Below are 14,236 nucleotides of genomic sequence, written 5' to 3' on the forward strand. Positions count from 1 at the left end.
TGGTCGACTTGACCAACAAATCGTAGGTAGGATCCTCCGTTTCTGGCCTGCTTGAAACGTTAAAAAAGGTGGACAACTCATGGGGGTTGATTTCCTTCTGATTGACGAAAAGGTACCCTCAATCTCCATTCTCCCCTTCATTCATTCTGAATTATTTACTTACCCTTTTGTTTTTATTTCCCTCTTTTGCAGTCTACTTTGATGCAAGGCTCCATTTACGTCACCCACCTTCCCAAATTCGAACACTCTCAGTGTGATGGGGCTATGTATAGAATATCTGCGTTTGACGTCACTAGAAGCAACACCCATTTTAAATTGTCGGATTTCCACTTTTCAATACGGTTCACAACATCAACTCTTTTTGAGGAGGTAGAAGAGTCTTTCTATGTTATTCCAAAAGAGTTTTTCCGCTTAAAGACTCATGAAGAGTTAGTTTTGCTTGCAAACACCAATACGGAGCTCCCAGGTTTGTCTAAGTTTTCTAATTCTTAATATGTAGACTATCCTTGAAAAGTGTTTAAACTTTGTTGCATCTATAGTATATTTTCCTGGAAATTTAAAATTAAACTATATGGGTTTTGCTCTTATTAGATATCATGGGCGAAGTAGTTTCCACCAAAGCATATCGTAATGGGATGTCACAAACTTTGGAGAGGATGTTAGTTCATCTGCGTCTTCAAAGGTTTCCCCTCACTCTCTTTCATCAAATTCTCAAGATACGGAACTTCTCCTCTCCATTTAAGCATTTGATTACCTTCACCTGTTCACCACATGTTGCCTTTTGTTATAGTGGTCAGAATGTCCGTCTAAGTGCATTTGATGACCAGGCAACCTCACTGGAGAAAGTCTTTAGCAAGAATGATGAGGGGACTTATATACTCTTAGCGACCAATATAAACCCAAAGATCTTTGCATGTGAAGCAGTTCATGTTCATAATTATCTGACGTCAATAAAATGTGCAGTTTGTTTTCAAATATTATGTCATTTCTAACCCAGCCATACTCTCCAGGTGAACTTTATCGTAATGCTACGTCTGGGAGCAAGTTTTATTCTGATGGAGACTTGACAACGACACAAGAGTTCGCTGAAAGGTATTGGAAGGGTTGTTATAAAATCCCATGTATTTCACTCACACATTCAATCTTAATATTCAACCTACACCAATGTCTAACTACACCACCAAACAGGCTGAAGGGGAGAGAAAAAGATGGCATCTCTTCATTCGCACTATATCATGGAGTACATAAGATTGAACATGTATCCATTGAAGAACTCAGTCAGTTTGTTGCCACTGCTACTCCACAAGTGTTTTCTCCCACATTATCTTCCTTATTTTTTTGGTTATAGTACAACATTACTGTGACATTAACAACAACACATTTTTTTGGGTTCTGTTTAATTATAGGAAGCTGAATTTCTGTGCACCGCAACAGTGACGGACATACAAACTCAGCGTGGATGGAGTTTCATTTCTTGTGCAGAGTGTGGAACGAAAATGGTGAAGCAAGAGGCGTCCCTAGCATGCAATAACTTCAAGTGCCGATCAACATCAGCAATTGGAGATGTCAAGTAATATTACTAACAACACCACAAAGCTCAATTATTTATTTTTAAAGTTATTTATTTGATTTCTAATCATTTTCTACTTCACTCTGTCATAATATGCAAGATACCGTGTGGAACTGGTCATTCATGACGGCAAAATTAGTGGCTTCTTTGTCGCCTTTGATAAAGACATGGTGAAGTTAACCAACATACAATCAACGACGCTAGCTTCGCAGATGGTATCTATATAATCCACTCATCATTTAACGTTTTCTTAGTTTTTTCCCTCATCTACCACCTATCACTCACTCTTTCTTCCTTATTCTTTTTTTTTTTGCAAGGCTGACGCTCATCAAAACTCCAAAACTAAAGCATCAAATCCCAAAATAGTCTCTGATATTGTTGGGAAGAATTCCAACTTAAGCTTACTACTTTCAACTTCACTCCACACCCCTAGTCATTTACTGTTTGTCGAATTTTTGAGACTTTGGAAGAGGCACCTGGCCCAAACTTCCGAGAGGTAATGGTTCTGACAACATATATTTTTTCCTCGAGAGGTATCCCCTCATTGTTTTTTTCACTATTTATTAACATTAGTACAGGCTGAAAGTTCTGTAGAATTAGCAGCACAATCTCCATCTAGCAGTCCAACACGCCTGAAACTTAAAAACACATTTCCAGCTAGCAATTGACCCGCGCTACGCGCGGTAGTTAGATGAAGGTGTATTCTGGGTTTTGTGTGTATTTTATTTTTTTGGTTACGTAAAGCCATGTTTACGTTTGTTGTTGTATTTGATTTTGGTTGCTTATGTTATTTTGTTGGATATTTTATATACAAATAGGTTTTGCAGTAAGTATAATTTAGTATGCTGTTTTTCCTAAAAAAAATTGAGATCATCTTGTGCGTGTTTTTTGGTTTCTCAGATTTTTCATGTAAAGGCTAGAAATCTCTAAAACTCAGGAGAATCGCTTTCTCTCTTCTTTCTCTTTTTTTTCACGCATTAGCACATCCTGCATTAGGACGAAAATTGTAAAAAAATAGTATGAAATTAATTTAAATATATATATATATATATTAAATAGTTGCAAACTAAATGAAAGAGATAAATACATATGTTTTAAATAGAATTGCAGAAACTGAAACTATGCATGCCATTTTATATAACTGTTTCAAATGGTTTTTTCCTTTTTTATTATAACGTCTAGTGATTCTGTCAGTTTAAAGTGAATGCATTGACTAAACTTATGCATGTCATTTTGAAACAGTAAAAGTTGGTTTTGTCATTTTAAATTTTAACGTTTTCTCACTTTTGTATTTTTCCTATAAAGTATTGCTATGATATATGTAAAAGAATATTGAGCCAAGATATGAGCGAATCAAAACTGTTATTAAATCTTCTGCAATATCTCTATTATATTTATTAGTAACAAAACGTCGTAACGCTTAGTATCTGGTTTTTGCCTATAAAAGAAAGCAATACATGTCATTTGTGAAAAAAATTTCTTCAGCTTATTTCCCCGAAAAAATTTATAACATTTTTCAAGAGAAATGGTTGAATATGATAAAGTCAAAGATCTATATTCATGGAGATCTGTCTGGAAGATTTAAGTGAAGGTATTAAGGAAGTGGAGGAAAGTTACTTAGGCCGATGCCACAATTCAACTATTTATGTGTGATGCATTTATAAGTATATAGATATTTACCTGTTAATATTATTTAGATTAGTTTAATAATTAGCAACATATGTTTCAGTAATTGTTTTTTGTTCATTTGATATAGGGTGACAAGATTGAAACAACGATTACTGAAGATATGTTTGAAACATTTGATCATCAAATAGAAGAAAATGATTGGAAAATATTTTCAACTTTTTCTGTCACTGATTGTGATTACAGGATCATGTTCATCACTGAAACTGCCGTTGAGAACTCAGAAGTTGATTTCCAACAATCAGGTTCAGTTTTTGCAAACTCAGGAGTAAGATTTGATGTATCAGTTTCCTGTGATGGCTTCAAAGGTGAAGAGATATGTGGCAGCTTCTTCAGTGTAACGATGAAGAAACCATTAAAATACAAAGAAATCTCCATATTTCCATACACCAATTTACGTCGTTGTTTCCACAAACTCTAACCTGCAAAGCGTACACATAAACACCATTAAGATTTTTATAGAACTATCGAGCCAAAATATAACAAAGGAATATCAAAAACTCATATGACCAAAACTATTTATTTGGCGAATTGATAATAATGTGACCAAGGATCTACATTTATAGCTACAAATATTTAGGGTGAACCATAATTCTTTGATAAAATTTACTTTATAAAATTGGAAAATTTCTCTAAACAAAGTTGCAGTATATTTTAGGATTTAAAAATGTATATTTTATAAAATAATTTTTTTTATTAATAACTTTGTATTAAAAATATTAAATTTAAAAATATTTAATAATGAGATGGCAAAAAAAGTTAAATAATAAAATGTCAAATATGTGGACGCCTTTAGAAGCTTATAGCTTCATTTCTACATGTGATTTATATGCTTTCTTTTATGCTATTTACTTGCTTATTTTCGTTTGTGACAAACCCAAAACCCAGCTTTCTTTTATGCTATTTACTTGCTTATTTTCGTTTGTGACAAACCCAAAACCCAACTTCAAAATTTCGTTCCAACTTTCTTGTTGTTTCTAAGATAAAATCTTGAGTTAAAATAGCCACCACACCGATGGTATCTCTTCAATCCGCTCCGATCAACTTACCTACATTTTGATCTGTTTGGCATCTCAGGCAACAATTTCTTATGTATAGAGGGTACAGAATGAAAGACTATATGATCATATTTATCACTCACTTGTCAGTTGCCATCACATTGAGAGTTTGGTACGCGATCGAGTAAAATAAGTGAATAAAATTTGTAAATTTAGAAATGAAAAATGATATTAAAATGAATAATAGATAACTAAAAGAGAATATACTTGGAGTAAAATATATTTAGAGTATAATCTTCTGAGGGGTAAAATTTAAATTCATTTTAAGTTTACATCATCTTGAGGATGAGGGTAACCATTGGAAATGCCCTTATTCATTTTCTCTATACAACTATGATAGTTATAATTTTATCAATTAAGACTAATGTATTGAATTAGAGACCATTTATTTGTATTAGAGACCCTCTAACAGTAACATAATGGTACTACCATTCTTTCTTTCATTTTTTCTTATATTACTTCAAAACTGTTGTACTGTCAATTCTCTTACCGGTTCAAACCCCTTCCTACCCAATATTCTTTGATGTCACCGAGCACACATCTGCTATAAAATTAGCAAAGAAAGAAGTGCAACTAGGATATATGGGATGGAATTTGAATGGTAAATCCATACATGTTTGTTGTAAGATATGTAATATTGATTTGAAATTTATAATAATTCCAGAATGAGCACAACACGTAAAGTATATCTTTACAAAGTAGAGAGGCCATACGCGGCTATTACCTAAAGTCTGTTGAGGGGAATCCTAAGACTGTGTTGGTGAGGAGTTCTACTCGTTGTCCTGTCTACATGAGATATCACTTGCGGCATCGTCATCCCCACAGATACTATGATCTCTGTTCCATCAAAACAGCACTATAAATCTGATCTTTGTTATAACAAAAAAAAAAGTATGTACTTAGAAGATGAAACAAAAAACAGCTGAAGACTGACCTATTCCTTCTCGGATTGATAAGTTTGGCCTTATGATTTCTTCGCTACTCACCAGAAATACGTCTCCTATATACAGATGATTCGTTGGCACATACACACTACATAACTCCTCTTCTCCGTGGTCCGTCTGTTACCAAAAAAAAAAACAGTAAACAATCTCAATGCTGCTTTATGTTCCTCAGGTGATTTTGCTGAATAACTAACCTGAAGTGTCACCGAAGATGTGATAAATCCAAATGCGTATTCACCAATACGAGGATGACGGATGATTGCTACCTCTTTAAAGGCAGTAGTATTCTGGTCTGGAACAAAAAAAAAATCAAAGGTTATCAAAGGATACCAAAAAGGCACACTACATAGCAGCAAACAATTACTTGCGCATTCAAATCTCTCTTGCACTTTGACATATATTTGAAGAAAAGTGGAGAAATTGACCAAAGATATTTGGATACGAGAGTAACCTTTTCAGTGTAGAGATAGAAACAGTCTACACATGTTCAAATCATACATACTTACCCGGAGAAATCGCAGTACTAATTTGTTTAGAAGCTGAATATATGTGCTTCACAAAGGGCATTCGCCTTATAAACTGCTCCCCGAGCCAGAAAACCGTAGAACCCAGCCATGAAGAAGCAAATATTCCAACAAAGAAAGTGAATAGTACAGATGTAATGAACCCAAGTCCTGCAACAGACGAGACGAGAACAAATTAGAAGATAGAATAGATATTCTTTTCTGACATTTTCTTTTACACTTAAACCAAAGATAGATGAAATGAAATGCTCATTCTACCAGATACACTGTCACAACTAAGAGTTGGACTGAAAAAATAAACAAAGAAATCTAGTAAAACTATAGAAGTACACTCAGCTTATAGCACTAAGATAAAACCCCTGAATCCTCCTAATCAGCTTAGATATCTTAAGACCATATATTCTCTGTTTTCCAGCTTCAATAAAGCGTGTAACATTACCATAAATGTCAGACAAAAATTGAACGCAGAAATCCCCTAAGGCAGAGTAATCATACATAAATAAGCTATTATTCAGTCTTACCAAAAATGTCAACACCAAGGTTCTCGTAAATCGGACTGAAGAAACCATCAACGAATTGGATAAACCACCAAGTGATGAGGAATGTAACAGCAACAGGAAAGAGGACGACACTGCCACACACACACCCAATATAAAAACACAGTTGGAGTGACTGTAAGATGTTATACTATGATAAAACAAAATCTGTGGTAAGTATTACAATCCAGTCATAAACTTCTTGGACACCCAACTCTGTAGAACCCCATAGCAAGCCTGTTCACATACAAAAGAGAACACAAGCAAATTGGTAAAGTCTTCAAGTAAAGCACAAACAGATAAAGAGTATATAAAATATCAATTTGAACCCTATAAATTTCTCAACGAAATCACAAAATTGACTACAAGATAGTTAAATTGCTATCAAGAAACGTCAATTTTAGAGGATATATCCAACAAATTTCACATCGCAGCCGGTCATTATTTCGCAACAATCTTCACATTTTTTTCAACTAAAATCATCATCAGTGACATATATAAGATTAGCTTCAAGAGGAGCAGCAAAATCGAAGTAACGAGTGAGTAATAGAAACATTGGGCGTCGACAAAATCGGGAGAGGTCTCTCGGAAGAGAACGAACAGTAGTACCTTGCGAGTAGAAGAATTAGGAGAGTGGGGAGGAGACTTGGGAGCATCTTCCGGGTCTTGGTGAGGAGTGAGGCCTTGACTAAGAGAACTCGTCGTAGCTTCTTTGTCTTCCTCCATTTCCTCCGGCGAGAGGGAGGCGGTTGGAATTGGTCCGTCTGGTTTAGTCGGACCAGATCTCTGATTATTATAATTTTGACTCTTGACCTTTAGCGGATCTTTTTTGGTCTAGCCCACTCTCTACTAAAATGACCTTTACGTAAGCTATACACTCACTCAGTTTTGATCATATGATCCAACGATTGTAAGTGCAACACGTCATCTATCTCTAACAGACAAAAATCAACGCCGCTTCAAATATTATTTTTTGATTTTTTTCAAGTTTTTTAACACTGAACTCAAAATACAAAATTAACTTCACGAAATCTAATTTAACTCCAAGTACGGGTTGTTTTTATAAGTAATATTTGATTTTATGTAATATATAGTTATGTTGTTGTTAATGTAAATGGTCCTTTTGTGGGTTTGGCTATGTAGCACGGAGACACCATTAGGCACACCATTCCTGTTTCGGAAACGTTTCTCAGACGTTTCAAACTATTGAAAACGGCTGACTAGTGGGTATGGGATCACTAGTTGTAGTTTATTTATTATTATTATATTATTATATTATTATTATTTATTATTTATATAAAAAACGGGTCAGGTCGTTTCATTTTGGTATCAGAGCCCTTACGGTTCTAGGCTTGGGTTCACTAGGTTTCTGTTGTTGATGTTGGGATTGCATGCTTTGATTGATTATGTGAGTTAGTCAATTTTGTTTGGCATGGAGTCCTAGAACATCCTCTTCGAGCCTACAGTGTGATTTCACGGTGAGTTTATGTTTTTGTCGTTTTGTGTTATGTTAAGATTGTCTGTTAGCCTTTGTTCTTGGAAGTGCAGTGGTTAAGGTGTTTGAGTTGTTGGTCGTGGACTTGGGCATTGTCGTAGTCGTGTTCGGACAAGTTTCCAAGGCCAGCGAGTGTGTGGTCCAGAGTTCTACGAGGACGTACGTTGTAGGATCGCAAGCGTAGCAGGAGTGACCAGAGCAGGTTAGTCAGTGAGCGTGTCGGGGGTGCTGGGAACCCAAGTGTGGGGTTGCAGCAGGTGGAGCCCAGGGTCGAGATGATCGCTTGGCGGATCTGTTGGCGTGTTGTGGGAGCGGTTACCGAGAGGGGTGCCAGTGCAGGCTCCAGTTGTACCGCATGTGGCGGGGTGCAGCCGAGGGCTGCGGATGTTGAGGACTATCCATCTTTTGTTAGGAGGATGGAACAATTGTAGATGACCGGTACGAGATTCTTCTCTAGAGGTATCAAGCCTAGAGGGGCAGATAGGTGTTCATATGCAGGTTGATATGAGAAGTTGAGTGGGAAGGTGTAACATTGCAATGTTATACTCGGACCGCAGGAGGTACTTTTGGTCGGGAGATGTTTATAGTCGTTAAGGATTGTTGCTCCTGAGGGGATGGTGATTCTCCTGAATATCGATAGCTTGAGGGGCTGGGGGCTCCGAGAGTGGCAAAAGGGATTATGTTCCCCTGAGGGGATGAGTAGTTCCCCTGATACCAAGATCTTGAGGATTGTGGTCCAAGAGTGAGACGGTATAACTCGAAGACGCTGGTCTGAGAGTGAGATCGGTATGGCTCGAAGGTTGCGACCTAAGGGTGGAGGAGTTGGGAGCATGCAATGCCTAGGACGTGAGTATAAACAAACCGATTGAATGTAGACCTCGAGAGATTGAGGTTGGTTTAATCTCAGGTTTTGGATGTGTTGACCAATGGGTCAGGGTTTTACGACCAGAGCGATTATGAATGTGTGGCTGTTGTGCCAGGATTATGAGGCCGGTGGTGCTGGAGTCCCGGGAAGGGGAGTTGCAGCAGGTTTGAGCCGGGAAAGGAATATTTGCCAGATACATAAGTTCACGAGAAGCCTTTATGGCAGGATAATCTAATCGTTGCGACGATTTTGGTTTACGTTCATTGGAGATGGTCAGGGTTGCTAGATTCAAGGTTTTGGTAAGCTTGTTGAGGGAAACAAGGCAAGTGGTTTGAGTTGGCGGCTTGCAAAGCATTCGATGCGGTGAATCAGATATGCGAACGTATGGTACTTGTTTATTTTATTACACTCATATTGATGATTTGTTGTGGAGAATTGCTAAGCGGGAAGCTAATTTTGTAATAAGCTATCTTGTGGAAGTTTCCTTAAGAGACAAGTTACTAGAACTTCTTGGATGGATAAGAGGTGTTGATATCCGGGTGGTGGTGAATTGATGTCAGCATACTTGATTATTAGTCTAGTAGAGTTGAGCAAGGAAAAAGGGGATTCTTACGTCTTATCACTTCACCGTAGGGAGCGTCGGTGTGGTGCGTCAAGTAGAAAGGACGAGGTATGGGTTTAAGAGTTCGTGGTGATGCCGTTTGGGTTGACAAATGCGCCAGCAGCGTTTATGAGGTTGATGAACAGCTTGTTTCAAGAGTTCCTGGACGTGTCTGTCATCATCTTCATCGGCGACATCCTGGTTTATTCGAAGAGTCTTGAGGAACATGCAGTGCATTTGAGGGTATTTCTGGAAAAGTTGCGGGAGCAAAAGTTGTTTGCCAAGTTGCGCCAGTGAAGTTTTTGGCAGAGGGAGATGAGTTTTCTGGGTCACATTGTGTCTACAGATGGGGTTTCCGTAGATCCGGAGAAGATTTAGGCTACCAGGAATGGCCTAGACCGCAGAATGCCACATAGATCAGGAGTTTTCTTGGGTTGGCAGGTTACTACAGGAGGTTTGTGCAGGGGTTTGCGAGGAGAGCACGTCCTATGACTAAGTTGACAGGGAAGGATGTTCCTTTTGTTTGGTCACAGGAGTGTGAGGAAGGCTTTGCAAGCATGAAGGAGATGTTGACTACTCCTCCAATTTTGGCTTTGCCTGAGTAGGGAGAACCCTATCTGGTGTATACAGATGCATCCAGAGTTAGTTTGGGGTGTGTGTTGATGCAGCATGGGAAGGTGATTGCCTACGCTTCGCGGCAGTTGTGGAAGCATGAGGACAACTATCCTACTCATGACTTAGAGATGGGTGTTATAGTTTTTGCCCTGAAGATTTGGAGATCTTATCTTTGTAGTGTAAAGGTATACAGATCATAAGAGTCTGAAGTATATATTCACTCAGCCCGAGCTGAATTTGAGGCAGAGGTGGTGGATGGAGCTGGTGGCGGATTATGATTTGGCGATAGCTTATCACCCTGGTAAGGCTAACCTGGTTGCGGATGCTCTGAGTCAGAAGAGGGCAGCTTCGGCTCAGAAGCAGGATATGGACTCTCTCGTAGGAGAGATCAGTGCCATGAGTTTGTGTGCGGTTTCTCAGGAGCCGTTGGGTTTAATTGCAGCTGATAGAGCAGATCTGTTGAGGAGAGTATGGTTGGCTCAGGAGAAGGATTTGGGACTGGTGAATGCCTCAAAGGATGTTGATTTAGAGTATCAAGTTTCGGCTAATGGTACTATTTTGGTGCATGGGCGGATTTGTGTGCCTAAAGATGAGGAGTTGAGGCAGGAGATCTTGAGAGTGTCTCATGCGAGCATGTTCTCTATTCATCCTGGAGCGACTAAGATGTACCGTGATCTCAAGAGGTACTATAATTGGGTCGGGATGAAGAAAGATGTGGCTAGCTGGGTCGCGAGGTGTGATGTGTGTCAGCTAGTGAAGGCTGAGCATCAGGTACCAGGTGGTTTGCTGAAAAGTCTTCCCATTCCGGAGTGGAAGTGGGATATGATTACTATGGACTTCGTGGTAGGTTTGCTATTGTCCAGGATGTTGGATGATATATGGGTCATTGTGGACCGGTTGACTAAGTCGGCACATTTTCTGGCCATTAAGAACACTGATGGAGCAGCCAGCGAGAATTGTGTCTGATAGGGATTCCAAGTTTACTTCGGTGTTCTGGAGGGCATTTCAGGCAGAGATGGGCACTAAGGTGCATATGAGTACAACTTATCATCCCCAGACAGATGGATAGTCAGAGAGGACAATCCAGACGTTGGAGGATTTGCTGAGGATGTGTGTGTTGGATTGGGGTGGCCATTGGGCAGATCACTTGAGCTTGGTAAAGTTTTCTTACAACAACAGTTACCAGGCGAGTATTGGTATGGCTCCTTATGAGGCTTTGTATGGGAGGTCTAGTCGTACACCGTTGTGCTGGACTCGGGTGGGGGAGAGGAGCATGTACGGGGCAGATTTTGTGCAGGAGACCTCATAGAAGATTCGAGTTCTCAAGCTGAACATGAAGGAAGCTCAAGATAGGCATAGGAGTTATGGCAACAAGAGTAGGAGAGATCTTGAGTTTCAGGTTGGAGATAGAGTGTATCTCAAGATGGCCATGTTGCGGGGTCCGAACAGGTCATTGACTGCGACTAAGTAACAAGATGAGGTGGTGTTCGGGATAAAAAGATCCGCGAGCCTGTTGTTTAAAAGGGAAAGGTTTCTTGATTAGTAGTTGCTAAAAGAGGAAAGTTTCCAGAAGTGGAAATTTCTAAAAATGGAAAGTTTTATGTGAGTTAGAATTTGTCCATTTTTAGTGGTTGTTAGCCTTGGAGAGGCTAGTATGGCCTTTGTGGCAGACCATGGGGTTATCGTGTTCCTTGTGCGGCGGTCTTGCGAGACGTGTGTGGTTTTTTGTGGCGGGCTGATTAGTCATTGTGTGGCCTTTGTGGCGGACTGTTTAGCCGTTGTGTGGCCTTTGTGGCGGGCTGTTAAGCCGTTGTGTGGCCTTTGTGGTGGGTTGTTTAGCTGTTTTGTGGCCTTTGCGGCGGGCTGTTTAGCCATTGTGTAGCCTTTGTGGCGGGCTTTTTAGCCGTTGTGTGGTCTTTGTGGCGGGCTGTTTAGCCATTGGGTGGCCTTTGGCGGGCTGTTTAGCCTGAGGGTGGCCATTGTGGTGGGCTGTTTACCCAGAGTGTGGCCTTTGTGGCGGGCTGTTTAGCCAAAGTTTCCTGTCTAGGCGGTCCTTCGGGACAGATGGTCTTTATGACGGTCCTTCGGGACAGATTGTCTTTGTGATGGTCCTTCAGGATAGATGGTCTTTGTGACGGTCCTTCGGGACAGATATACTTTGTGACGGTCCTTCGGGACAGATGGGCTTTATGACGGTCCTTCGGAACGAGTGGCCTTGGTGCCGGTCCTATTTAAGACATTTGTTTGGCCTTTGTGGCGGTCCTTTTTAGGACATTTGTTTGGCTTTGGTGGCGGTCCTGTTTAGGACATGCATCTCAATTTGTGTTTGTGGTGCAAGTAAAGGCAAAGTGTGATTGTGGAATCAAGGCAATGAAGATGAGGATGTTCTAGGGACTCGATTGGTTGTTGTCTGACATTGTTAGGTTGCTAGAGTTGGGTCTTTAGAACTTGTTAGGTTGTCGGTTCCTCGTTTCCTGTTGTTTGACATTGGAATGGTTATGTTTGGATATTGGTTAATCTATTATTGAGTATTATTGATATTGGTGTTTGTTATTCCACTGGTGTTTGTTATTCCACTGTTGTTTGTAATTGTGGTTAGGTGACTAGTGGGTATGGGACCACTAGTTATATTTTATTTATTATTATTATTATTATATTATTATTTATTATTTATTAAAAAACGGGTCAGGTCGTTTCACAATTAAAGTCTGTTACCTCCGTGTTTAAATGGTTTTGTACTTGTTTCTTGTGTGATCGAAGATTCTCCATAGCTGAAACCCTGCATAAACACACCCTAATTATTAGCCATTGTAAATACCAAACAATTAAATTCTTAATGTATTTGATTCGCCGGTCTAAAAAATCAAACCAAAGTTTGCCATCTACAAAAACAAAACACGCACTTTAATAATACACAAAAATAATCTTTAAACAAACTGAAAAAGCCAGAATGAACGTAGTCATGCTTCATACCATCTAGCTCGATGAGTCGATTTGAGGATCCAGTGTTCTATCAAATGTTCTTCCTTCTCTTCTCCATATCCTAATAAGTATTTTTGATGATTTAATAAGAACTCAATTTTTAAGCTTTTTCAATCGAAGGGTGTGTCATGGAAAATAAAGATCAAACTCTAACATAATATAAAATCCTCCAATTCAAAAAACAATGTAAACTTAAAGAATAAATAGATCAAAGTACCATTGGTTTGAAGAAACAGTGACAACCATTTCCACACTGAACGCTGAAATCAAGAATATTAAACTCAAATTAGATTATAAAACTATTTCAATTAGCAAAAAGAAAAAACTACTATGTTCTAACAAAATTGAAAAACGAAAAAAAAAAAAAGATATTTGTAGGCTTAAACAAAAATATTTCGTTATATATAGGAGAATGGTACAGAAAAAGTTCAATATCTGTTTGAGATTTTTCATTTATTGTTAAGATATTTTTGCCAAATATATTGCATAAATTTCTTAATTGTTCGTTGATGGTTTCTACAAATTTCGCCATAGTTTCCTAATTGCCATAAATTTCCTAATTGTTGTTAGTAGAAAATATCTTCATCTTATCATAGTTTTAGAAAAGTTTTAATAGGATTAAATCAAAAGCAATGGAATATGGTAGTAATATGATTGTGATTATAGAATACCATTTTTAAAAATGGAATATTACAGAAATTGTAACCATAATATCAACATCCTCTAATTTTTGTATGTCGTTAATGTTGTTTACGTTTTTACTTGTTTCCTTTTTTGTGCTATTAATTATGATTGTGACTGTATAATATATTTTATATAAATCAAACATAACATAAATTGTAACTCTAGTATCAACTTTCCAAAAAAATTGTATGTCGTTGTCCTTTTTTTTCCAGATAATTCGAAATTAGGGTCGGAAATCTTGGCAGAGAGTCTGTTGAGATCGGATTTGATATTCGTAATTCTTGTTTCAAAATTTCTTACGATTAATTATAATATTCTTTCTTTATCCGTATTTAATTTGCTTACAGGTCTGTTTAGATATACTTTTACCTTATACAATTCATTTATTAATTGTATATGTTTGGCTCTCAGTTATGCATATCCTTATTCTGTTTTAAATGACATTTCGTGTAATAATCTCTTAATCTATGTCTAATTATTAAAAATACTTCTCTTTTAATAGTATAAAGATGACACTCGGTTGTAGCTTTTAAGTTTTTAAATTATGATAAATAATTAAACTAAATTTTTTAGGGACGTAAATCTAAATTTATGTGTAATTTAAAAATTAATAAATTATTAGACCAAACAAAATAATTAAAACAATAATGAATATAATCATCAAACTTTTTTGAAA

General features: G+C 37.9%; 2 protein-coding genes across 2 annotated transcripts; one reads left to right on the plus strand and one right to left on the minus strand.

Annotated features, from left to right (window-relative positions):
• Nucleotides 1–79: 79 nt before the first annotated feature.
• Nucleotides 80–2,400, plus strand: LOC147947582 (uncharacterized). Its single transcript, XM_087507352.1, has 9 exons — nucleotides 80–112; nucleotides 193–466; nucleotides 592–682; nucleotides 791–929; nucleotides 998–1,092; nucleotides 1,189–1,306; nucleotides 1,407–1,570; nucleotides 1,671–1,785; nucleotides 1,888–2,400. Exons 1-9 carry the CDS (start codon nucleotides 80–82, stop codon nucleotides 2,068–2,070), a joined length of 1,212 nt encoding a protein of 403 aa, XP_087363478.1. The 3' UTR covers nucleotides 2,071–2,400.
• A 2,530-nt stretch (nucleotides 2,401–4,930) lies between these two features.
• Nucleotides 4,931–7,246, minus strand: LOC104777522 (protein LIKE COV 2). The gene is made up of 7 exons (XM_010501791.3): nucleotides 6,928–7,246; nucleotides 6,503–6,555; nucleotides 6,304–6,413; nucleotides 5,765–5,932; nucleotides 5,453–5,550; nucleotides 5,249–5,375; nucleotides 4,931–5,151 (listed from the first exon to the last, which is right to left on the minus strand). The coding sequence occupies exons 1-7, from the start codon at nucleotides 7,042–7,044 to the stop codon at nucleotides 5,039–5,041; spliced, it is 786 nt and encodes a 261-aa protein (XP_010500093.1). The 5' UTR covers nucleotides 7,045–7,246; the 3' UTR covers nucleotides 4,931–5,038.
• Between the last annotated feature and the right edge of the window lie 6,990 nt (nucleotides 7,247–14,236).

This window comes from Camelina sativa, chromosome 3 (genome assembly GCF_030686135.1).
Source record: "Camelina sativa cultivar CO46 ecotype springtype chromosome 3, ASM3068613v1".
Taxonomy (NCBI): Eukaryota; Viridiplantae; Streptophyta; class Magnoliopsida; order Brassicales; family Brassicaceae; genus Camelina; species Camelina sativa.

Excerpts from the sequence above, each read along its gene's own strand:
- LOC147947582 (XM_087507352.1), top strand. The coding sequence starts at position 80 with ATGGGGGTTGATTTCCTTCTGATTGACGAAAAG. Across the intron at positions 113-192 it reads TCCTTCTGATTGACGAAAAG|TCTACTTTGATGCAAGGCTC; the intron begins GTACCCTCAATC and ends CCTCTTTTGCAG. Across the intron at positions 683-790 it reads GTTCATCTGCGTCTTCAAAG|TGGTCAGAATGTCCGTCTAA; the intron begins GTTTCCCCTCAC and ends CTTTTGTTATAG.
- LOC104777522 (XM_010501791.3), bottom strand. The coding sequence starts at position 7,044 with ATGGAGGAAGACAAAGAAGCTACGACGAGTTCTCTTAGTCAAGGCCTC. Across the intron at positions 5,933-6,303 it reads CCTTGGTGTTGACATTTTTG|GACTTGGGTTCATTACATCT; the intron begins GTAAGACTGAAT and ends CGTCTGTTGCAG. Across the intron at positions 5,152-5,248 it reads ATCAATCCGAGAAGGAATAG|AGATCATAGTATCTGTGGGG; the intron begins GTCAGTCTTCAG and ends TTGATGGAACAG.